The sequence below is a fragment of the Hyperoodon ampullatus genome (assembly GCF_949752795.1).
Source record: "Hyperoodon ampullatus genome assembly, chromosome: 15".
In the NCBI taxonomy this organism is placed as follows: Eukaryota; Metazoa; Chordata; class Mammalia; order Artiodactyla; family Ziphiidae; genus Hyperoodon; species Hyperoodon ampullatus.
This window is the reverse complement of record NC_136928.1, coordinates 24601024-24626448: the sequence shown is the minus strand read 5'-3', so window position 1 is coordinate 24626448 and position 25425 is coordinate 24601024. Positions and strand designations below refer to the sequence as shown.

At 53.1% G+C, this 25425-nt stretch overlaps 1 protein-coding gene across 1 annotated transcript in view; it reads right to left on the bottom strand.

The window, feature by feature from the left end:
• Positions 1-4286, bottom strand: part of SH3RF3 (SH3 domain containing ring finger 3) — a gene marked incomplete at both ends in the record, with an annotated part of 210206 nt that extends 205920 nt beyond the window's left edge. Inside the window, one exon of the mRNA XM_079721489.1 lies at positions 3742-4286. Coding sequence (XP_079577615.1) covers positions 3742-4286 — 545 coding nt within the window. The remainder of the gene's footprint in view (positions 1-3741) is intronic.
• Between the last annotated feature and the right edge of the window lie 21139 nt (positions 4287-25425).

Here is a 25425-nt window from a genome sequence, read left to right as displayed (position 1 = left end):
TCGTGTCCTAACCCTAACCCTGCATCGGACGGCCAGGGCGTCCACCCTACGGAGGGCTGCCACCTGGCCAGCCACTGCCCAGGCCGTCACTCCTGCCCAGGGAGTCTGGATTCCCAAGCAGGTTAATGCAAGTGTGCTTACACACTTACATATAAACATAAACTCTAATTAAATAGCATGCAAACCAAAGAAATCTAAGTGCACAAGAAGTCACTCCTTGGAAAAACCAAGGTGACTGCTTAGGAAAGACTCACCAAAGAGAGACAGCTTTAAAACTGTCACATCAGCAGGAACAAAACCAGAACACATTGAGGGGGGATTATTTAAAATCTGGAAGGCGCTCCACTCAGAATTTTTGGGAAGTCTCTTAGCTCTCAGTCCACTTAAAAGAAACAAATAGGAAATCATAGGTTGTGACTGAAAGACAGGTTAGAACGCAAAGAACAGTCCAGATCCTGCATCCAAAAAATGGCGAATTATTATACGTGTGTGTTTGTAAGATAAAATATCTAATAGACACCATTTGTGTGATTCACTTCACTCTCTCATTACTGGGTCCCAGTCACACTGGCCGAGACATACACAGGTTTCCAACTTAAACATCCCCAAGTACCTGCAGGCAAACTAATCAGGTTCTAACAGTTTCCCATCAGCAAGAGCCTTACCCAAGCCTTCTAGAGTTCTTTGATTGTGATAACGTCCTCCCTTTAACCTTCACAGAATTCTGGCCGACACCTGCCCCGTGCCCACAGGAACCTCCTGAGGGCACAACGGCTTCGGCCCCTAATGCCAGCTCCATCAGGGGACACACCTGCCTGGCTCACCCAGGATGGTGCCCGGCCCAGTGCAGGTACGTAGCAAAAGCTGTGTATGCCAAATTGAAGGCAAGGGATTCCCACCAAAATAATCACAAAAAAATTGGAACTGTCTGATATATTGGAGCCTTATTCAGACACATTAAAAAGCACTCTCTGAATTACGCAGTTGAGAACCTCAAAACCCTCTCGGAAAGACAAGTTGCACTGAAAACCTCCATCAATGTAGTTAGGGTGTTTAAGGGGTCACCTTGCAAAACTGTAAAACAGAACAAAAAACAGATTAGGCCAAGAAACTCGGCCATTGCGATGGCAGCGCATTCAAAGGGCTAAGGCGGCTCTGAGTGCCAGCACAGGATGGCAAGCATTTGCTAGCCTTGGGCATCGTAACACGGTGTAGAAGTTCCAGGGCAGCACAATTAACTGATTCCTGATGCCTCGTCTCAGAGGCACAGGTGAAAGCCTAGCTCCGCCCACCAGGCTGGAGGGTCCAGGCAACGCTGGTGAAAGATGTGAGTGAACGGTGTGGAAAGTGCTTCAGGAACCAAATGGAGTGAGTACATTCCCGGCAGCTAACTGTCACTAAATTAACAAACATTTAAGCGGATATCTGCTAATCTACCCACCTAAAACGTCCACACGTCCCAAAGGAAGGTCGGAGGAGCATCTCACTGGGAAACGGGACTGTCTTATATTTACAGTCACCTACTACTAAGGCATATATGGTACCCGTTGATGACGAGTGCCCATCTATTAAACAGCACGCGGCAACACCCGGGCCCAGGACTTAATCCAGTGCACAGTCGAGTACCAGAGCCTATTTGGAAGTGATGCTCAGCTGAAGGCTTTGCCCACCACACTCACAGACCTGCTTACAGTGCAGCCCTCTATGCGGGACGTCTGGTTGCCCAAGAAGACTCCCAATGACTATTGAAAATCAGTAGATTAAAGGCTAGATGATACTACAGTCCACAGGGCCACTACTTTTTCTTTCCTCTCCGAAAATGATCAAATGTAATATCGGATTTAATTCAGACTCTTCCTAGGACCCAAGCTTAGTCCCCCTGGCAAGTGGGACCTGGAAGAAAGGACCAAGGGTCACACCGAGATAACACAGGAAAAAAGAAAAAAAGGAAATGTGTTCCAGAGTCCACTAGGCTCAGACAGCCCTGGACATAGTCTGTTAGCTGTATGTATGTGTCCAGAGAGAAAGTCAACCAACCATCCCAAAATCCGGGGGACAAAATATTAATTCCCTGGTACTAAGTGTAATGAATAAAAGTTGTAAGTTCAGCCCCTTCACAAACGTCTTTAAATGCCACAAATGCCCTGGAGCCCAGGAGCTGCCTCAAGACCAGTTGTTACCCGCCACCCTCCTGATCAAACACGATTCACAAAACGTCCCCACTAGAAGCATCATTCCTAAAATCATTTAGTTCTCCGAGCAGGAGGAAGTAACCTGGTTATTTTGCAGATAAAGACCTTTAATTGTAATACTTTAGATAATAACAGCAAGGCAGGAAAGAAAAGTTTGAAAATCTGTAATAAGAACACTTGTAACTGGATTTAATCACGATTAAAACCAAGTAAATTAACATCAACTCCCCTTCAGCAGTGATCCCATTTATAAATATTCCTTGACTATTCTTGACTTGAGAATGGGCGGGCATTCTCCTTGAGTCTCCATTTCCCTGATCTATAGGAGAAGCCCAGTTTGGCAAAGTCTGACTTTTAACTCCAAAGCTTAACACTCAAGGGCTTAAATTCCTAACCTCAGAGACACTGCAGTTCTGAGCAATTCGGATGGAGAACTTTCCCCTCACCTCAGCACTTCACATTTGGGAAGGATTATTTAAATGGTGTATACACCAACAGGTCTTTAAAAGGTCAAAAGTAGAGGGATACGGTTGTGCTTTCTAAAATGAATGATATTTGCAATAAATCAACAATCTTTTCAAGCTTTTCTACATCTAAGGAAAATACAAAACATGAGTAGCTCCTTGCTTCTCACTTAAACCAGCAGCCCACGGGCTATCCTCCCTCCAGCAACAGTGCCCAAGGTGGCCGAGGGTGTGAAATGACACACTCTAAGTAGCTCTTGAAACCAAATCACCGGAACCCTCAAGATAAGGTCTTTGAAACAGAAACAGTCCATGCTGTACAATGTAGCTGCGCACACACACACACACACACACACACACACACAAACCCCTCAAATAGCAACCCAGTGGGAACACAATGGGCCTGAGAACCCAGGGCATGACCAGGGCTGCCTGACGGGCCAAGTCCAGAAGGGCTGAGCCAAACATTCCCGGGCTCCAGGCTAACTTCTCCCCTCCTGCTAAAGGAGCTTGTACTTTGCGTTCTTGCAACCCAGGCACTCATTGCCTCTGCCAGGTCCTCCCTGGCCAGACACCAGGCAGGAGGCCCACCATCTTCCCAGCAGCCAGAACCTGGGAAAACACTAGGTGCTAACTTCAGTCCAAGCGGGCGAGGGTGTGGAGAGGGCTGGTCTGGGGGTCCAGGAGAAGAAGTCTGTGTCTGGGGAGATGGAGGGCCCAGCAAAGTTAAAAGGTGGGGAAAGAGGCCCAGCCCTGCGAGGGACTGAAGGGGAGCAGGGGGGCAGGGAGCCTTTCCCACCTCAGGGAGGGCGGGGGGCTGCCACACACGCACAGGCCACCACAGAGCAAGTGCAGGTGGAAAGGCATTCCAGGGGAGAGGATGGGCTGACGGCAGGTGCCAAAGAGAAAGTTCAAAGGGGAGGGGGCGGGAGGGGAGCACGTGATGTCCAAGAGTTGCCAAGTAGGACTTGGAAGGTTACACTCACGGAGTCCCTGGAGGGAAGCAAGTCGAGAAAGAAGGCCATCGCGGAGCACCTCTGGTCCCCTGCCCTTCCTCGCCGCCCTCCCCCCACCAACACACTCACACCTCTGCGAAGCGCATACCCACCTTTGCTGGGGGCGCGCTCCTGCTGGCTGCCAGCTCGCGCAGGCTGGCGTTGGCGCTGGTCGCCGCGGGGAGGAGAACCGGGGAGCCAGAGGCGCTGCCCCCAGGACCCGCGAGAGCCGAGGCCGCCCCTGAACCGGGGCTGGGGCCCAGACCAGGACGCGCGGGCGGGCTGCTGCCAGGGCTGGCGCCGGCGCGGGGCCGCTGACGGATGCCGTCCAGCAGGCGCACCAGCAGGATGTTGGCGGGCAGCTCGTCCACGCCGCAGCCCACGAGGATGCGGCACTCGGGGCAGCGCAGCTCGTGGCGCGAGCACACGATGCTCTCCAGGCAGCGGCGGCAGAAGGTGTGCTGGCAGGGCAGCACCTTGGCCGTCGTGTCCAGGCGCTCCAAGCACACGGAGCACTCCAGCAGGTCCAGGAGCGACGACTCGTCCATGTCCCCGCCCAGCCTGTCGCCGTCGCCCTCGCTCTGCGCAGCGGCGGCCGCCCTGGACGCGCACAGCCTGGGCGCTCCGAGCAGCATGGGGGCGGCGCCGGCGGCGGCGCGCACCTCTAGGTCCCGGGCCCGTTGCGGAGGCTGCCGCGGGCAGTGGGCGCCAGGGTCGCGCCCGAACAGCCGCTGGGGAACCGGGCTGCGCCGCGACTTCCTTCCCTGCGGCTGGCAGCGCCAAGTGGTGCCAACCGGCCTGCGTGGCAGGGACCGGAGCTCCGAGCCCCGCGAGCCCCCTCCGGGCCGCCGAGCCCACCCAGTTCTTCGACGCGAGGCGCCCCCGAATGCGGGCTACACCTGTCCCTCCGCGAGTCCGCCCCGCACGGGGTCCAGCGGCGGCTCTGCGTTCGCAGCGGCCAGTCCGGTGCCGTGGAGGCGGGGGCGCAGCGTGCGCGCTCCCCCGCACCGCCTCTGTGCGCCCTTGGCCTGCCCGCGAGCGGCTGCCCAGCTGGCGCAGCGGGACCCCTCCTCGTCCTCGGCCGCGAGCACGTGCGCGGGGAGCGCGCGGAGGTCACGGTCACTGCGGGGCACGGGGAAGGGGCAGCTGCGCCCTGGAGCTGCCTCCGGCTGGGAGCACGCAGCCACCAGTCCTGCCCTTAGGGCGCCTCCAGGGCCCCCAGGAACTCCGGGGCGCTCTCCCGCGCAGGCCCGGGCCTGTCCCCTCTGGCGCCGGAGCCTCCCTTCGCTCTCCGTGAGCCTCGGAGCGGGATGTTTCCGCCTGACGCCACCGCGAAGGAAAGTTTGGGCGGCGCTATGCGGACCGCCTCCCTGGGCAGCGCCGGCCAGGAGCTTGGGGACGCAGCCAACACCCGGGCATCCTCCTCGACGACGGCCCGGTCCCCTACCCGGCGACGCGCGGAAGTGACAGCTCCGGAGCCGGGGTGGGCGCGGGGCCCCGGGCGAAGCGGAGGGGAGGGAGCTGGGGTCCTCCCGGCGACGCGCGTCCAAGACTGCGCCGCTGCCCGCCGGACCCCAGCCTCGCGCAGGGCGCCCTTGGGGACGCGGTCGACCCCCTTCTCGGGAGGCGCATGCGAGGGGATACGCGGTCTCCTTCCCGGCGCCCGCCTTCGGGCGCGTCAGAGCGACGCAAGAGCGCACGGAGGCCCGGGGGCCGCGGGGCCGCGGCCGGTGGCACAGATTCCCTGCCGAGCGCTGCCCCCTCGTGGCCGCTCTGGGCCCAGTCCGCGGTCGGCGCAGCCTGGTCCAGGGCAGGACGCTGGACCGTGCACATCTCCGAACGGGGGCTACAGCAGAAGGGCGCGAGGGCCCTACTCCCGGTCGGTCAGGCTGTCTTGCGGTTTGTGAAGCTAAGTGTAGCTTTTTTGACTTTCCAGGGAGAAAGTAATACTTGTTGAGGCTTCAATGCCACGAACGTGCATCTTTTTATTTAATCATCTAAACAGCCCTGTAGGGTAATTATTTTAACCTCATTTTGCATGTGAGGAAGGTGAGGCTTATAGTTATGAAATCACTGTGGCTGGATTTTGTTAATGTTTTTGTCTCCAGAACCGAATGCGTGGAAAAGATCACAGTCCGCTATGATACCAGCTCCCTACAAGCCACCTATTTTTACACTGTAATATCCCCAGTGCCTAGGGCAATGCCTGGCACATAGTAGGTGTTCAATAAATATTTGTGGAATTAATGAAAAAACAGCCTCCAAATCCTCGCCTAGTGGTGATTTGAATGCACATCTTAGCGTCTCTTACAGGTATACTGAGTCACACCCTTGGTCCATGAAGTGAGGCTGCCAGTTCATTGAAACTTTGCTCCTGACCTCTGACGGCCGCAGGAGACTTGCCCCACCTGCCTTCCGGGTTCTCCTAATGTGGATTGTGCACGATTATTCACATCAGCACTGCCAGTGAGAGATGGAGGCATCTCTCCCGTGCTGCCCGGGGACCCAGACCTTGGGCCAGGCCTCCCCGGAGGGGCCACACATGGCCCTCCTTCCACCCTTTGACCCGCACTCAGAATAACAAAGGACCCAGAATGCTTGATCCAAAAGCAGGTGGCATGGACACAGGACTCGGGGAAGCTGGGAGGGGTAGCAGAGAGCAGGGGCTGTCTAGGGTGATGTGCCCTGGGTGCTTTGGGTTTCAAGCAGCAGAAACCAGCTCTAGCAAGGTTTTAAAAGGAACCAAAGAGGTCATGGGAATCAGGACCCCAGGCTAAGAGCTGAGCCAGGTCACTGCAGATGGGCCCCGGGGTGGGTGGTCTCTTTCCCTCTCTTGTACCAGCTGCCTCTACCTCCCAACCCACATGACAGGAAACACGGTCAAACTCCAGAAGCACTTCGTTCGTGGCTTCAGCCACTGACAAAAGACACTCATCTGACACCGTGGTGGGCTGGAAGTTTTAAACCCCTGCCAGCCAGCTTGGCCCAGGTGGTCGCTTTCTGGACCAATGTGTGCTGGCCGCAGCGGGGGGATCATCTGAAGCCTGGCGGCACTTCAGGGGTCACCCAGAAGGAGAGGAAAGGGTTCCAGGACCCATGGCGTGCTGGGCAGAGGGAACCGCCCCTGCACTCGGCTTCCCTTGTTACACACAACCAGGGCCACATAGGGCAAACACGGGGCTACCGAATCCCACCTTTCTCACCTTGGGCCCCTGCCTTGACCAACTCCCATAGCACAGGCGGGCTGCAGGCCAGGGGGCCCCAGATGCCGGGAGGGCTGCGTGGCAGGGCCTGGGTGGCTGTGCAAGGCCTGGGGGGGCTGTGCTGGGCCTTGCAAAGGCGGACGTGGCGGCCCAGCCCCGCCCCATCTTTCTGCTTTTCCAGAGAAGTTGGGGGACCGCTTTTTAGGTGGGTTCTCCTGTGTTCCACGGTCGGCACCCCGTTCAGTTCTCAGAAAAACACCCTATTAGCCAAACAAAGTGAGTGTGGCCCCATTGGCCCCCAGACCCCCAGTTGGCAGTTTCTGGCTGAAGCAGCCAAAGGAGGTGAGCTGCAGCATAAAGGAACTTAAGGGTGTGATCTGAATAGCGGAAGCATTACAAGCACAGGTTTCTATCACTCAGTTAAACTTGCACGTGTTCAGTCAGCCGGTTGTGTCCATCCATGATGGAGAAGCCTGGCTTAACAGCCGTTCTTACGAGGAGACCTTGGGAACTCAGGCGCCCACAGGACAATGAGCCAACGTGAGTGTCAGCGTGGCCGCCTGGGGAGGTGATGGAATCCTAGGATGCGTGAGGGGATGTGAAGGGGCAGCAATCATCTCACTGCACCTCGGGTTGTTGGGCGCCATCGTCAGGATTGTTTCCAATTCTGGGGACTAGATATTAATGACAGGATGGAAAAGGATCCAGAGGCCTTGTCCGTGAATTGAGGATGAAGGAATAGAGAGCGTCTGTCCAAAGAGGAGACAGCTCAGAGGACACAGGACCCGGCTGCTCAAACTGATGGAGCCTGGGGACCATGGCCCGAGTGTGAGGGTGATTCCAGGGGGGGGGGCCCCTGGGCAGCCCCGCTGGCTGAAGGTGGCCTGCGGGCGGGGACTGGCCCTGGAATGTCTGACAGCCGTCGCTGCTGCCCCAGCTATAAAAGAGGGTGAGCCCAGACCCCTGGCAGGCTGGGTCCTCCCAGGGCAACTGCCTCTGTGGGATGCGGGGCCTTGGAAACAGAGCCTGCCCCTTGGGGTGGGGATTCGCGGGTGACACGGAGTGGAGTCCAAGACCAGTCTCCAGGCTTCCCTCAGTCCGATCAGGTGGGGGCTTGAGTGATTACCTGAATGTGAATTTGCTCAAACTGATGGAGCGGGCCATCCAGTTAAAGAAATAAGTCAGCGTTGCCTCAGCTCCGCAGGAAGGACCCTTGCACTCGGGTGAGGCGTCTCCTTGTTGCCCACTGCAGTTTCCATGGCGCTGTGACAGAAATATTGCAAATGCTTTCAGGTATTAAAAATAATCCTGCTTTGGCCTATGTTTTTGTTCACAGTCTTCAAAGGAATTATAATAGGGGCTTCCCTGGCGGCGCAGTGGTTGAGAATCTGCCTGCCAGTGCAGGGGACACGGGTTCGAGCCCTGGTCCGGGAAGATCCCACATGCTGCAGAGCAACTAGGCCCGTGAGCCACAACTACTGAGCCTGCACATCTGGAGCCTGTGCCCCGCAACAAGAGAGGCCGCGACAGTGAAAGGCCTGCGCACTGCAACGAAGAGTGGCCCCCGCTTGCTGCAACTAGAGATAGCCCTCACACAGGAACGAAGACCCAACACAGCCATAAATAAATAAATAAATAAATAAATATTTTAAAAAAGAATTATAATAGATTCTCCTCCAGTCTGGAGACACAACCCACTTTATTTTAGTTTGGTCCCAGATCTCAGAAGATGCTCGAAGCTGTGTGCTCCGCACAGCTATCGACTAAAGCACTGGGACACGTTTAACCCAATAAAGGAAATCCCTTATTTAAATTACAGTCATGAGCAAAATGAATGAAAATTGAATGTAAAGAAAAGCTTCCAGAATAATCACAGCGTAATTGACATTGAATAATATTTAATATCTGGACTCATGTCTTTGGTAGGAGTACATCTTAAATCATCCAAGGGGAGGTTGTCAATTATAAATAATACTGATGCGTTTTCTAGAAAAATGTGAAATACTTGTGAAAGATATAGAGCTAATGAAAAATCATCAATCTCAGGAAGAATAACAGAGCCTTTTCTCAGATAAGCTAATGCTCACCTCCTTCCGAGGAAAGGTTGGAATTTTGAATATACCAAGCGTTTCCACTCTGAGCTGTGGTGAAACACACAGACCTTCTGGGTAAAATGCGTGTTGAAAGCCTGCATGTGCCTCAGCGGACAGGACACACCACTCTCATGGGGCCCCAGAAGAGGGATTGGGGACCCTCCTTGGAAAGCCGGGTCACAGCCTCCGTGTGCCTGGGATGAGGCTTCCCCGAAAAGCCCCATGAAGGCAGCGCAGGGGACTCAGATGGGCTCACAGACTCCATATCGGGATGTGCACACCCCCCAGCCTTGCACCCGGCCTCCTGCAGCCCGGAGGCTTCGGGCCCTGTGTGGACTCCGCTGGGTCGGGCCTCCATTGGCTTTATCAGCCCCTCCCACTTCCCGTAAATGGTACCTATTTCCTCTTCCCCAGGCGCCAGGGATGAATGTGGACCCTGCCCGCGAGACTACGAATACTTTAAACCCCGATTTTTCTGTTTTTTGTTTTTTGTTTTTTTTTTGCGGTACGCGGGCCTCTCACTATTGTGGCCTCTCCCGCCGCGGAGCACAGGCTCCGGACGCGCAGGCTCAGCGGCCATGGCTCACGGGCCCAGCCGCTCTGCGGCATGTGGGATCTTCCCGGACTGGGGCACGAACCCGTGTGCCCTGCATCGGCAGGCGGACTCTCAACCACTGCGCCACCAGCGAAGCCCGATTCCATATAAATTTTAGGGTTGCTTGGTCTACCTCTGTGAAATACGCCATTGGAATTTTGATAGGGATTGCGTTGAATCTGTAGATTGCTTTAGGCAGTATGGACATTTAACAATATTAACACTATGACATTCTGAAGTTACACTGTTTACTCACTTGTGTATCAGTCCCTTGTCTGGTTTTCCACAAGATGCTGGGGACTTAGAACACTGCTCAGCAGCAGTAAGGATCTAATAAGTAATTGTTGGATGAATGAATGACGCGATGACTCAAGGAAAGAACAGGACTCCCAGAAGCAGAAGTAGAGGTGTGAACAGTGTTGCCAGGTGGATACTATTTACATTCACCAAGTTTCCAAGGCTCTTTCAGGTTTAATCCCCACTGAGCAGAGGGTGAGGCTGTGACCCCGGCTCTGGCACAAGCATGCTGCCCCCGCTTTGATGTTGCAGGTCCCATCACAGCCCTCGGGCCGCTGTCACGAGCATGGCAGGGGGGAGCCGCTCTCCTGGGCACGCGTTGGCAGGTCATTGTATGCTGGCACCTCAGCCGCATCCTTTGATGTTTCGTTCAGAAGAAATGAGATCTCTGTGAAAGACGCACGCCCAAAGCAAACGCCCGGGGTCCTCGGCTCCAGGCAGCCTTAGGAACAGCTGGAGGTCCAGGTCCTGGACTCACAATCCCCACCTTGTATCTTTATAATCTGTTTTATTGGGTTTTTCTTTGATTGTTTTCCCTTGGTGTCTGTCTGAGAAAAATCACTCAAGACAGAAAATTTATTAGTACTATCTTGAGTGTATTGCCTGCCTTTTAAACGCAAAAGCTGATGAGTGAGATACGTGAACTGTATGATGTGTCTTAAGGGCCGCCAGCTCCCCCTCTCAAGCACCTGTGTGTGGGGGGCTCCCCTTGTCACCTGCTGACCCTCCTTCCTTTAAGGCTCAGCCCCAAAGTCACCTCCTTGTGCATCTTGGGGTCCTGGCCACAGCCCCCAGCCCAGGCTCCCACCATGGCCTCACGGGTGGTGGGGAGGGGGACGGGGGTAGGGCACGCAGGACCCGGGCCTCCTCCCTGAGGATCCGGGATGGATCTGTGGGCAGGAGGAACCAGGTGCATTTTTTCAACAGGAAATAGACGCGATCAGATTTAGTTTTAGAGACTCAGCCGCCTCCACACTGGGTGCAGAGGAGGGGACTTTATAAAGAAGGATCCAAGGCAGTGATGACAGAAGCCTAGACTGGAGGACGAGAATGATGGCGTCTCCGGATGGGGACCCTTGACTGCCTCACCTTTGCTCTGCCTGCAGGACCCTGGGCAACCTTTCCAACAGACGTCAGGCAGCTGCTCAGACACCTCCCCAGAAGGTGAGTAGACACTTCCCTTCTGCACAAGGTCCCGGGTCTCTGCCACCTCCCAGCGGTTCCTTGTGCTTCTCTTTGCAACCACTCGGTGTCAGACCACCACGGTTTTTAGACAGCCACCACATCCCCACCAGGCCTCCCCTTTCCAGGTCAAGGACCACCAGTGTCTGACCTTCACCAGCTCCCCGCTCCTTGCTCCAGCCAGAAGGGGCTTCCACTTTTTAAAGAGCTTCTGAAACACTTGCTCTGTGTTTCCATTGGAGCAAACTTAGCTCTACCGTGTGCTGAAGGAAAAGGCTGCATCGAGAGGACTGGGCCCCTATCTACACTCTGCCACTTACCAGCCCTTATTCTCTTTCAGCTTCTGTTTCTTTGTGTCTAAAATGGAAATAACAGTAACACCTGCCTTATAGAATTACCATAGGATTAAATGAGAGAATGCTTGTAAGCACAGTGCTTGGCACTTAGAACACATGTTTCTCTTCTCTTAAGGAGCCCAGAGGGGCACAGCCAGAAACCAACACAACCACCTTGAATGGATGTGATGGCTGGAGCTGGGGCAGCTGTTCTGTAGCCATGCAGCAACAGGCATGAGTACAAGACCGAAAGAATCGCCGTTAACGGTTATCACTGAACCCCTGAAACAAAGCCTTAGCTTAGTATTTGGTGAGAAAAAAAAAATTCCATTTGTTAAAGGCACTAACAATTTTCCAGTTTCTCAGTTACTTGCAGTTACCCCTTTCAGCCAGCCTGCCTAAGTCAAGCCACTAACTAGATGTGATTTGTCATAAGTTAAGAAAGAAAATCGTCTTCATTTAAGACAGCAAGCCAGAGGTTTGTAGTGCATGTGTGGGGCACATGTGTCCCGTGTGTGTACTCAGGTGCCGGCAGGAACACTCCAGCCCTTTGTTCCCCAGTCAGGTCTCCGCCTCCTTGCTGGGCAAGATGGCCAAGGAGCCCACCCTGCACACGAGCAGGGGCAGGCGCCAGGTGCTCCTGGAGGGGAAACTGTGCGGGTCCCGTGTTCTGGCATCACAAGGGCGCCTGAGCAGGGAAAGGAAGACCGAGGTAGAGGGCAGCCGCTGGGGGGCCCGGGAAGCGCCCGAGGCCCAGCCTGTGATTGGAGGCAGGATCAAAGCCGGCGAGTGGGTGGCTCGCTCTCCCCCCACCCTGCACCCCCGGCCCCCGGGGATGTACAAGTGCAGCTGGAAAACCTACAGGTTCCGCAGGCACGGCGAGGGGGTCCGTGGCAGCCCCGGGGTGCGGCAGGCCCTCTTGGGTCGGCGCGGGGCGGGGGGCTGCACACCCGGAAGATGGACGGAGCAGCGTGGGTGTGCGCTGGGGGGCTCTCTCCGCCCAGGTGGTCGCCCTGAGGCCCACGAGCGCGAGAGGCCGCCAGCACTCGCCCGCAGCCCCCAGCCCTCCGCTGCAGGCCGCGGAGACGCTCGGCCGAGCTGGTCAACCGGGAGGGCCGTGCCTCTAAGGGCGGGGCGCTGCCCAGGGCCAGGGCCCCCCTCCTCCAGCCGCGGGGGCCCCTCTGGACGTGGGCCCGAGCCGCCAGCTGAGCGGGGCTGAGGGGCAGCGGTCGGGGTGCTCTGTGTTGACCGGGGGGCCATTACCTGGGCGCGAACACTCAGGAAGACTCACCAGCTGTGCGTCAAGATGGCGTCCCGCTCTGGGTGCCGACGAGGGCTGTCCGAGGCCCTGGCAGGGCGGCCGCCTCCGGCGGGTCTGGTTTAAGGGCCCGGACACGTGTTTGGTGCTGTTACCGAGGCGGAGTGGGGCTCAGGGCCGCGGAGGAAGGACTGGGACCCATCCTCCCTTATCACCTCTTTGCCCAAAAGGCCTGCGTGAGGGGCTTTGCTCCGTCCTCTGAGGCGGGGCAGCAGGCCCAGCGTCAGGCCCCTGCCGGCCCTTCCTCCTGTGGGGTGGCCGTGGGCTGCGCTCCTGGGGCCCTGACGAGGGAGGGGCCGGCTCAGGACAGCCGGCAAGGCCCCTGGGATGTGAGCGCTCCCGGCTCCGCCCCTCTCCCCTCCCCACCTCATTTGCATCAACCAGAGGGAGGCGGGCCAAGTTCCCGGAACTTCAACCTGTGGGGTGCGGTGCAGGGGGTGTTGGGCGCCCACATGTTGAGAATATGGATTAACCACTTGTCAGGGCCCCCCGTTGTATCCCCACACACACATAATAGGACTTGTATCCTTAGCAGAACATTCATGATTTCCAAAGTCACTGTGAATTAAGGGATTTAAAAAATTACTTTGCATGTGTTAGCCGTGACGATGTGCACCTGTGTTTGAAAGATCATTTGACAGGTGTCCAAGCCCAAGAGTTTCAGTCCACACCCAAGGCCGGCGCCTTCCCGCCAAGTCCAGGGGGCTGAGGCTGCGTGTGGACTCCCACCCAGGACAAAGGCCAACCTGACAGAGGTGAGAACATGACCAGCAGTGACACTGGAGGTGAAGCAGGCTCCCGGGCTGCACCAGGCACGCAGCCTCCCTTTGCACATGACTCACCAGCATCCCTGGAATGCCAGCAATGCTGCTGCAAGGGGGGCCCGGCCTCAGCTTGCGCACGTTCATGTGTGTACGAGTACACACTCCCACAGTCATTCACACGCTCACACCCATCATTACACACTCACACGCACTCACACCCCAGCCCACGTGGCACCTCTCAGGATCCCCGCTGGGGAGGACAGAGTCTCCCACCTGAGTGATTTCCATCCTGCGTGGCTGGAATCAGGGAAATCACATGGGAATTCCGAGCCAAGGCTGCAGAAAAAGACAGGGGGACGGTTAAGAAAAGTCATAAAACGAGGAAAGGATCAGCAACACACAGAACTGCCAGAGAACTGGCCTCACCTCAGGAACGAGAAAGTGAGCAGCTGGAGAGTAACTGTACACTGGTGATCCTTCCAGAGTTCACAAATAATGAATCATCGTGTGTGCACCCGAAACTAACATATCGTTATACATCAGTTATACCTCGATAAAACATGAAGCTCATCCTCTGAAAAATAAAATAATATACAGTAAGCAACCCAGTTCTTAAAAATGGGCAAAAGACTCGAACAGACACTTCACAAAAGAAAATAAGCACATGAAAACATGCTCAGTCTCACCAGTCATCATGGAAATGCAAATTAAAACCATCAGGAGACAAGGCTTCACACTCACTGCCACGGCTGATGTTAGGAAGACGGACACAGTGAGGGTTACACATTCCCAGGGAAAAAGGGAAATAATGATGGAGCACCTGGGAAAACAGCCCAGCACTCTTATTCAATCAATCATGCACCTGATCTATGAACCAGCCATTCTTCTCCCATTTGTCCAGTAGAAATGAAGACCTCTGTCCTCTCAACTCCTGATAAAGAAAGCTCATAGCAGCTCTGTTCATAATTAGCAAAAAGCTGGAAATAACTCAGAAGTTATTTATAGACAAATTGAGGTATGACCGTACAACAGAGCACTACTTTGCAATAAAAAGAACTACTGAAACTCAAAACACCTACAGTGTACCCCACGAGTATTATATTGTAGAATAAGTAAAACTGGGCCCTGGTGATAGAAACGGGAGGAGTGGGGGGCCTGCAAGGGCGGGGGGGTTCTAGGAGAGGGAGGGGGTCTTGACTGGAGTGGAGGCTACACAGGTGTATGTATTTGTCCAAACTCATTCAGCTGAACTCTTCAGATCTGTGCGTTTTACTTTATGCAAATTATACTTCAATCAGGGAAACAGAGGTATGAGGCAGGGACCAGGGAGTCTGCCCCGGTCCCCCGGGAGGGAGGGACTTCCCTGCCCTTTGAAGTTTGGTAACAGATCAGCTCAATTAAGAGAAGAGGCAGAAAAAGAGGCCAGGACCTCCAGGAGATTTGGTGCTGAGAGGAGAGGGACCTGCCCTGGCGGTCCCGGCAGGACGCCAGACTTTGTGGCCACGGAGGCCCCTCCGGGCAGCCTGCATGCTTGACCCTGGGCACAAGAATAAAAGGGTCTGCCAGGCAGGGGTGCTGAGACTCCTGCTGGGTGGGACCCGGAACCCAGAGGAAAAGGGGTGTGCCTGGACCACCTCATGGGCAGAGACTCCCAGACGCCCGTCTGAGGGCGGACCTGAAGTAGAACGGTGGGTTTGTGCAATCCAAGAGGCAAAAACAGCCCTGACCGATACGTCCGTGCTTTCCAAATGGATTCTCCCATCAACACTTATTTAGTATTTATGTCGTCGTGATTGAAAGGATTTAGCGTCTATTCTGTGTCGGGCACCAGGCTGGACACTGAGGTCCAGCAGTAACCGGAATTGATAAATCCTCATGATAATGACGGGAGAGAACCACGTAGCTAAATTGTCAGGTGGAGAAAATAAAGCAAGAAGAGAAGATGATGGGTTTCGGGGCTGGGAGGGTCCTCTGCATGAGGGAGGGGATGGTCTGGACAGTGGGACAGGCACATCCTGGCCCATTGAGGGGACGGGAAAGGAGCACAGCGGGCAGAGGGCGGCTGGCGAGGTGCAGACTGAGGATGGAGATTCTGAGCTGAGGACTGACCAAGGTCAAGGCCAGGGCAGATCTGTAAGGCCCGCCTGCCTGGCAGCCCAGCCCTTCCCCAGAACCGAGATCCGGGAGGGCTGCTGTGTCCTCTTCGTGCATGGGCCAGTCAGCAAGCCCGGCCGTGCTCAGTGTGACCACGACGGAGAAGAGCAGCACCCCAGCATGGCCGGGGCCGGTCCTCATGGCCTCCTCGGAGGGCCGGCTCTGCGACCCGGCCTCCTGCAGATGGGCTCTGCCCTGGCGTTTCCACCAGCTCGTTGGAAGCTTGGATCGGCTCTGAACAGACAGCAGCTCCCGAGGGACCGGGACTTGGGATGGGCGTGAAGTGAGACGTGTCACCCTCTGCTTCTCGGCGAGAGCAATCTTGGCCGGACCAGGAGCTCCAGGGCCACCGGGGACAGCACAGGGCAAGCCAGGGGCGGCTTTCCAGGGAGCCAGTCCCCTGGGCCAGGTGGCAGCCAGGCCCCCACCTCCCCCTCTCGTTAGTGCAGCCAGAGGTCACACCTGGGAGAGGGACTCAGCCCATCTCTGCTGCTCTTGGGCACAAACCATGAGGCATCTGGGTGGGCACGTGGAGATGCTGTTCCAATAAATTTGGGGACTTTTTGTGTTTTACCATTTTTGCCCCAGAGAACATTCAGAATTAGGAACTGGTTCATTTGCTGCTTCAGAAAGTCAGACTGTGTTCAGTCAAATCTTCCTCCAAAAAAGAAAAGTGGTGACTCTTCTCCAAAGTAAGAATAGTTTAATATGTCGAGCCCATGCTTAAAGCACTAATATAGCCCCTCTCTCCACAAATTACGCCATCTGGGCTTATTTTTATTAAAAGGAATTACACTTAAGTTTGAAGGACTTTCTGACATTTCTTAGGAAACTGGAGGATTCCTGGAGCAGCAGAAAACCAATGTTAGTGATTCTGGTTCAATATTGTGATTACTGTTAGCGATTAAATTTCACAGCTGAACCAACACGAGCGAATAAACACATCGCCTTTCCTTCAATTATTCACGCAGTCAATCACCATTCGTTAAGCACCCATTGTTTGACAAGCACCGCAAACCTCTTTAAAACATGGTCAGGACCCCACAACCAGCAGTGGGGTCCTGACCCAAGGACACACGCCTTGCACCCTCCAATGTGGGGAGTAACCACGAATCAGCCCCGGCCGCTTCTCCCTGGAGTTTGTCTCCATTTGTCTCTTGGGCTGTCCAGAAGCAATCCAGAAATTTCAGTTGCCCCCGCCCACCCCCCAAAGAAAAAGAATTTAAAATATCACAAACATGAAGTCTTCCTGAGCAATCGTAATGAAAGCAGATGGACCCTGGTGACCCAGCCACCTGCTTTTTTTCTTGTGTTTGAAAAACACATTCTTTCCTATAACTTACCGCTCTCCCTCTTGGGTTATTATTTCTAAGATTCATATACCAAATATTGATTTGAGCCAAGAAATATTCAGAAAATATTCTAAAACAAACATTCCGCATACTTTCCTGCGCACTGTGGAGACTGGAGTGGGCCGGCGTAAGGAAGTGGAGAAATCCCCCTCTAGGGAGAGAACTGGGCTGGGGATAAACGTTTCAATCAACTGTTTGTGACCTTGATGGAGGAGGGGGAGATTTAACAGCGAAGCAGAAAAGCACGGCAGAGCCTGGTCTTTCTGGGGAACCAGCCAGGATGGGGCCCGAGGTTCCTTGTGTGACAGCAGCTCAGGGCGGATGAGAGATGCAAACGGGGGGCAGAGCGGCTTCCTCTACGTCATCCGGGTTGCGAGCGGAGGGGGTCCACCTCCACTGGCGTGGAGAAGCCTCCTGGGCTCAGAGAGGGGGTGGGGCAGACTGAGCTGGGGAACAGAGGCGGCTGCAGACCCTTCTGTGTAAGGCGCCCACCAAGCGACACAGACGGAGGCTCCCTCTGCAGCCAGCGTCCGGACGTGGCGAGGGGAAGCCAGGGTCCCAGACAGAAGGCGCAGGGCACACAGACACACAGCAGAAACCCAGGGCGGGGAGAGCGCAGGGGGCCCTTCCCTGCTGTGGTCACGCAGTCTTCAGGGGGTAGGGGGGCTTTGAGGTCATCCTACGTCTGTGCACGTCCTAAGGATGCAGCAAACTTATAGAGTCTCCTTCCAGTCTATAGCTAACACTTTATTGTCTCTTAAAAAACAGTTAAGAACATCTAGCTAACACGTAATATGTAAAAAAGACATATTGAGTCCAAAAGACTCATTGAACCCAAAATGATCACTGCAGTCAAGCATTAGTTGCCTGCAAAGGGAATGTCAGATACACAGCCCCTCAAAATCCTGGCTTTTAGGCCATGGGTGTACTACCCACACCAGTGCTGTCCAAGGGAAATAGAATGTGAGCCACAGACGTACAGTAGAAAGAAACAGGTAAATTAATGTTAATACTGTGTTTTATTTAACCCAATTTATCCAAAATATCAATATTATTATTGCAACATGTAATCAATTGTAAACAATTGAGATATTTTACAATTTTTTTGTGCTTAGTCTTTGAAATCCAGCGGGTGATCTATGCCTACAGCACATCTCAACTTAGACCAGCCATTTTCAAGGGCCAGAGAGCCACAGGGGCCAGTGGCTGCACAGACACCCAGGCTTATAGCGCACACTTACACACACACACACACTCCTAATTTTGTTGTTTATTCTGAGCAAACGAAGAATAGCTCCAAAGAGGGAAAAGCTGAAGTTCTGATGAAGTTTTCCTGGCAACATTTTTGCGCTAGCATGATCCATAGATTTTATGTAAAAGCTCCATAAATCTCCGTGTTCCGTAAAAGCTCGGCAGAGAAGAGAGACACTTTCTCAGAATCGAGGGCCCCCTTGAGTGCTTGCATAACGACAGTCCCATGGCATTGACGGAAATAAATATGAAAACCAACTTAATCGGATCACATAGAGCTTCTTAAGTCAAAGGAAGAGGGGCTCGGTTGCATCTCTGTTCTCAGATTCTAAGAGACATGCCCCTAAAAGAAGCCTGGCCCGAGTGTCCCTCGGGTTTTCTCCAGGGGGCCAGGAGGGCGGCTCCAAACAGGACAAGCAGAGAAAAGCTCGCTGTTCTGTGAACCCGACGGAGACAGTCGGACAATTGGCTGCTCTGAGGAAAGCACACCCTAAAAATACACCTGAGCGCCCCTCCCAGAAGCATGCTTGGCAGACCTCGGGAGGAAGGGGGCGGCGAGGAGAGGAGGACAGGCTGCCGAGGACGGCTGGACTCTGCCCTTGACCTCCCTGCACTGCCCAGCTCCCTGGCTCCAAACATCCCATAATGAACCCATAGTCTCCTAGGATACCTTCACTTCAAAACACCTTTGTTTGAGATTCTTGCCTTCTGGGTCCTTCAGGAAAAACGGTTTTCTTTCTTCTCCATCTTATTCACAAAGGGCACATTTCACACTGTAAACAAAACGATTCTTTTAAAAGGAAACAGAGGGGAAACTGTGGATGGTCCAAAAATGAGGAACATGACACCGACCTGGTAATGAGATCTCTTCTAAAACATAGGAACTGCTCAGGTTCGTTAACTCTCTTCACTGTTTTCATGGTCCAGACACAGGACTATATTGTGTGGGAGGTGGACCTCGCTTCTACTCGCCATCCACCCAGAGGCGAACCCCCAGGAAAAGCTGAGGTGTGGGCACGTGCAGGACGTGGCTGTCAGGGGCCTCAGAGACACCCAGAGACTGGAGAACAGCAGCCTGTAGAGGTTCCTACTCCCCAAAAGATGGGTCCGCTTTTTACAAAAATTAAGAGAAAACTGGAAAAGGAATATGAACGGTCTCAAAAGAGCAGACACTGGAGGCTGCCCATGAATGCCCTGCAGTTCCCTGGCCCTGAGGGCAGGATGTGTGGTCCTGGGGCCGGAGGGTCAGTGGGCGGCATGGCAGGGCCTCAGCGGCAGGTTCACCGCAAATTAACGCAGAGGAAGACCTGACTCTAAGAGTTCACAGCTGCTCTGAGCTGATGCTCCAGGACAGCATCAGATAATTGCCCAAGATGGTTCAATTTAATCTCCCCACCATGTTATGTTACCTCTTTGGGGAGAGAGTCTGAGCCTAATTTTTAATGCCAAAGAGATGATTAAACCCTGAAAAGTTAATAAATTAACCATGCCTAGCGAGAGAGAGCAAAAATATTCTGCTGCAGCTATTATATTTATGTACAAAATTAATGGCCTGAATGCTTAGAAAAATTGGATTACACAGAATTTCTAAGTGTTTTATCAAATTACTTTTTCTTCAGCTTATGCAGGTATACTCACTCATACTGTTGCACTTCAGTGGATAGAAACAGCTGACTGGGACGGTAGCATGTCCTCAGAAACAAAGGCAAGAGAGGGGCCATCACCCTCCCACCATCCAGGACCAGGGTCCCGCTGGGCCGAGGAGCGGTTTGTTCATTGTTTGCTGTAACTGGAACACCGAGCTGTCCAGAGAGAGACCAGAGACCGTGGCAGGGCCCCCTTGGGGACGGGGGGCAGAGAGGGCATCACGTGCTCAAAGTGAGAGTTTCCTTTTCCTCTCGGGTAGTCAGGAGCCCCGAAGACAGTGGGAAAAGGCCCCTCTGGCTCCGAAGAAAGCCGTGGAGAGGTTTGGGGTCACGGAGGGCCCATGGCCCTGAGCCTGAGCGGCTCCTCAGGCCCCAGCACAGCGGTGCAGGGGATGGGGCAGGTGATCCCCGGTGGCCAGCGGGGGTACCAGGGATAGCCGGAGGTGCCCGGCTCGGTCCAGGCAGGTCCCCGGCAGGGCAGAGGGCCGGCGGGGAGGTGGGAGAGGCTGCCGTGCTTCCTGCTCCCCTCCCCTTCAACCTTGCAGACTCTGGCTGCTGCCCCCAGACCCCAGCTCACAGAAGCCTCTGGTCAAGATGGGTCTGGAGCACAGCCAGAGACCCTCCCACAGGGAGGACCAGGACAGGACCGGTGAAGCGGTGATGCTCTCTCTCTCCCATTTGTTCAAGTGGAAATAGCCTATGAGTTTGCTTTGCTTTGTTTTGTCTTGTTTTGGAAAATAAAAAGCTGTACATGCTCATAAAATTTTCACCTAATTCAAACACAAACTAAAAAAAAAGTAAAAACAAACACACAAAAATCACCCATGATCTCACCACCAAAACCAAAAACCAGTTTGGATATTTTGTATAAATGACTTTGCACAGAGTCACAGACTGAGGCCTGAAGACGCTTAGACTTTTATTTCCTGTAACTGGGAGGGGGTCCTCTTGTCTGCACCCCCAGTCCCGCTGATGTGGGGAGGTTTGGTGGGAGGAAGACACTTAGATTTCCAATTCCAAACAACAGACTCGTTTTGTGTCGAAAACAGTGTCTTTCAGGTTAACACAATCTCCTCAGAAGTAACTGTTTGGTCAGAGCTTCAGGGTTTCCAGGCCAAGAAAACTGGAAGTTAAAAGTAAACACAAGCACACCTGCACGTGCTGTTTTCAGGCAGCCAGCCTGACCCCATCAGGGGTCACGCTTCAGGGAGGGCGTTCCCCCCCAGAGTCCAGCTGCTTCTGCCCCCTTGTCGAGAGGGACGTCCTACCCACCCTGACCTCGGCTCTCACATCCACGTCCCACATCCTGGCCCAAGTCCAGTCACCTCTGCTGGTGGGACAACTCTCTGTTCAGCCCCCAAACTTGGACGTGAAGGCCCTTCCTCCTGGGGGTGGCCGTCCTCTTGGCTCAGCCCTCACGGTGAAGGGGAACAATGAAAAGTAATTGATTCTGTGCTCTCAAAACACCATTCCTGTTGGACATGAGGCGCAGTGCTGGTACCCTTTCTGCTTTAACTGCGTACTTGGAACATCACCGGCCCCCTGCCCCCTGCCCTGGGGCTGCCCCGCCGTCTCCGCCCCGTTACCGCTCACACTTCCAGGCTGTTTATCAACACCCGTTCCCGGCCCCCCGCCTCTCAGGCATCCCCGCTCGAGACCCCCACGCACATCAGAGGTTCCTGCAGGGGGTCTTTCCGTTCCTGCCCTCACAGCTCACAGAGCCTGTTCACTCATTCCTGACACACTGGGTCCTGCTCAGATGAAGACTTCGGCAGAGTTACTGGTTTGCACAAAAGAAACCACCCTTTCGTGTGACAGAAATACTCTGGGGTGCTTCCCATCAAAACATTACAGGCTTGCTTCCCAGACACAGACTGCGCCTCAACTGCACTCAGAACGCCCAAACGTGAGCTGAACAGACAGGAGTCAAATCCCCTTCTTTCCTCCAGCCCCCGAGCTCCCCCCTCCCCCCAGCTCACCCCACACAGACACTTCAAAGCAGGACTTCAGAGGGAAAAGAACTCAACAATCTAACCCTCATTTGTTTAGGTTCCGCCGCCTTATGGTTTGGTGATGCTATAAAATTTTATTTTAACAGAATGAGTCAGATAAAGACAATTCCATGAATACTGTCTTTTCAATTAAAATTGGCAATTCATCTTATTAATTTTATTTTTTTAATTCTGTTCTAATTAAACTATAATGAGAGATAACCCCATGGTTTCTCTCCCCTTAATAACTTATTTGGGGATGAAATAATTCTGTTTTTCTATTATATAAAGTTCCTTTAAGCACCGTCCCAAGTTTCCTTACTGGAGCGAGGCTGAAGGAAGAGCCTCTTCTGATTCCTCCTCTTCATCATCCTCCTGCTGATGAGGCAACAAGCTGTGTGGAGATTCTGCCCCTGAAACGTGCCCTACCTCCACCCCAGCCTGCCCCCAACCCTGGTTGGGCCACACCACCACGGGATCCCAGGGCCACGTGGCCTCCTGGCAGGGGGGAGCCCAGCTCCGGGCTGCCCCCATCCTTCCAATTACTCTAAAATAGCCCCAGTGTAAACCCAGGGAAGCGGTAACTATGGGACGAAACCCAACTGTTTCAGTGTGGTGCTCAGTCTCCACCCTGAGCCTTCCACCTGGATCAAGGGCTCATTCATTTCATCTTCTAATGTCTGTCTTCCAACACCTGGCCAGGTGACATTTGGATAACTCTGCTATGGGTGCTTATGAAATCCGTTCATGTCATGAAATCATTGTTTCTACTAACGTGCTCTTATGCAAACATGGGATTTTGCTGCAATTCAAAGGTAAACTGTAGTGAAGTTTACTCTTGTATTAACTCTTCTTAAAAAATAAAAGTTAGGCACATGAACAATGTAAATAAAATTTCAAGAAACAGCCTCTTAAGTGAATAGATTTCATAAAGTAATTCAGAAAATGAAAGTGGCATACAAATGACTAATTAGAAGTCATTCTTGGCTATTTGTTAATTCAGGAAGCCTGCTGCTCTACCTGTCTCTGGGTGGGCAACGTGTTTCCAGGCCTCCTGCAGATTCCGGGGACAAACTTCACCTTATTTACCTCTGCAGTGGCAGTTCCCAGCTAGGGCCACGGTTAGTCCTCACACATATTGCACAAAGGTGCCTCGTCTGGGTGGAGAAAACCCCACTCATGAGGGTGGCCAGCTGTGCATGGACTGGACTGAAGTCCTCATCCACCCCCTCGTCCAGGAGCCCGTGCGGTTGAACATCAGACATAGCTGGATGTAGAGACTGTCTTCCTATCACAGGGCCTGGCCGAGCAGAGGTGTTTCATAAGTGTTGGCTGAATTATATAATAAAGTGAATTCCTTTACTCGGTAATATTTATTTAGTATGTGGACCAAAGAATTTAGGGCAGTTATTATGAGTAGTTCCTGATTCTGTATGTGTCTCAAGCACTTGCATACATATAAACAGCTATTTTTCATATATGTGTGTAATTATTACATGCAAACAATGAAATAAGATTCATTTCTAAAGTTCATGAAACTCACAGTATTGATAGTATGTGACCATTTGTTAGCAGCGTAATCATGAATTCTAAAAGTAATACAAATTTACTGACTATGAAAATGGTCATTAGGATTTCCATTTATGGTAGACTAGACAATTAGGATCAATTTTGCCTCCTGGGACATCTCTGAAAGCTAAGTAAACTATTCTTTAAATCTTCTTGAGGACATTGGCAAGAGTTGTAAGGCTAACATCCAGCAGACCACTAAACTCCCAAGCACTGAGCACGGACTTTAGAGCCGCCCTTGCCCTGGTCTCAGTGGCTGAAATGAAGGAGATGGATGAGAGGTTGATGGTGTTATTGGCAGCCCTGTGGGTGCAGGGGGACAAATGCCGAGACCTTTCCAAGGGTTGGGACCTGGCAAACCCCATGAGTTTTGGCGTAGAACCAGCCATAAAAGAGAATTGGAAGCTAACTAGCTTTCACACTGCCTACAACACAGCTCGAGTCATATGGGAGGCTCAGAAACATCTCAGTCCTGAAGGTGGTTTAAGGAAGTCCTGGATCAGGAGCGTGACCAATGAAGGGGTCAAGCTGATTCCAAAATTTATACAGAAGTACAAGTAGTCAAGAACAGCCAGGACACTCTTTAAAAAAGAAAAATCCACAGGGTGGGAGAGTTTACTCCACTGGACATCAAGACATGGGGAAGCTGAGAGTAATTAAGACAGTGTGATACTAGCTCCAAGATAGCAAAATGAAACCAGTGGAACAGAATTGAGATCCCAGAAACACATCAAACATATATGGACCTTTGATTCATGACAAAGATATAGAATAAGGGGGCAAAGAGCAGTCTTTTCAGTAAATTGTCCTGGCACAATTAGATAGCCTTGTGGGGGGGGATGAAACTTGACCCCTACTTCATGTCATAGGCAGAAATTGACTCCAGGTGTACTATAATCTGCCAGGTTACAGGGAAAGAAGAAATAGGAAGACTATAAAATAACATAGAAAATCACGTCATGTTTCTGAGTTAGGGAAAACTGGGTCGGGGATACAGAAGGCACTAAATTAAGGAAAAGACTGACAATGTGGACTACATTAAAATTACGGATTTAAAACGAATCAGACTGTGACAGCTGTTGGATGAAAAAGAAATCCTAAAATACAAAGTAAATCACATGGAAAAAATTGCTTTTTGTGCTGATGATAAAAATGTATTTTTATAAAAATCTGCTGTGAATTTGGCCTCACTTTTCACCTCTGAGTTGTGTGACTCAGAAGATTCATCTGTGCAGAGGCTAATCCCTCCCTGGTTTCAAGTGGAGAAGAACCTGGGTGTCCATACTGAGTTGCTCACCCAAGGAAGGGAACAGACATGAATGGAATTAGAGGTACAGGAATTCTGAGAACCAGCCTGTGCCGTCACTGGTGGGCCCCAGCTGGAATCATGCAAACTGGCCCTATGGGCTTTGGGGGGACACAGTGAGCAGCTCTTTTCACCCCAGCAGCTGGAGCTGCATTCTGAGTGGTTCCAGAGTAACCTCGGCCAGAGGGACGTTTCGTGTGGGGTTTGGAGGGTGAACGTGGAACAGCAGCCGTGTTCTCGAAGCTGAGAAGGTGGGTGCCGGGCGCCAGGAGCTGTCGCAGCTCACACGTCGTCAGCCGTGTGCGACTCTCCTGGGGCAGCCAGGCTGCTGCTTGGTCTCCTTCTCTGGCTTCTCTGAATCCCAGGGAAACAAAAAGATGTGCAGGGAGGGAGAAAGAATCGTAGCCTGCCACGTGCCTCAGCAGTGAACAGAGTTTACATGCACAGCATAACGTAACGTAGATGCTGAAGGTAATCTCGCCCCAGTTAGGAGCAGCTGCGCTGGGGAGGATGCAGGGAAGGGAAGCACGTGTGTTGCGGGATGAGGTGTGTCGGAGAGCCCGTGGAGGTGGTAAATAAACGTTCTGCTTCCCAGGAGGAAGCTGGCGCTAGCGCCCAAAACTGAAAGTCCAAGACGTAGCGATGTAAGTGACTCGTTGGAAGATAAGCAGGTGAATTCCAAACTAATCAGAAAAGAAAGTGTTTGCCTCAAAGGATC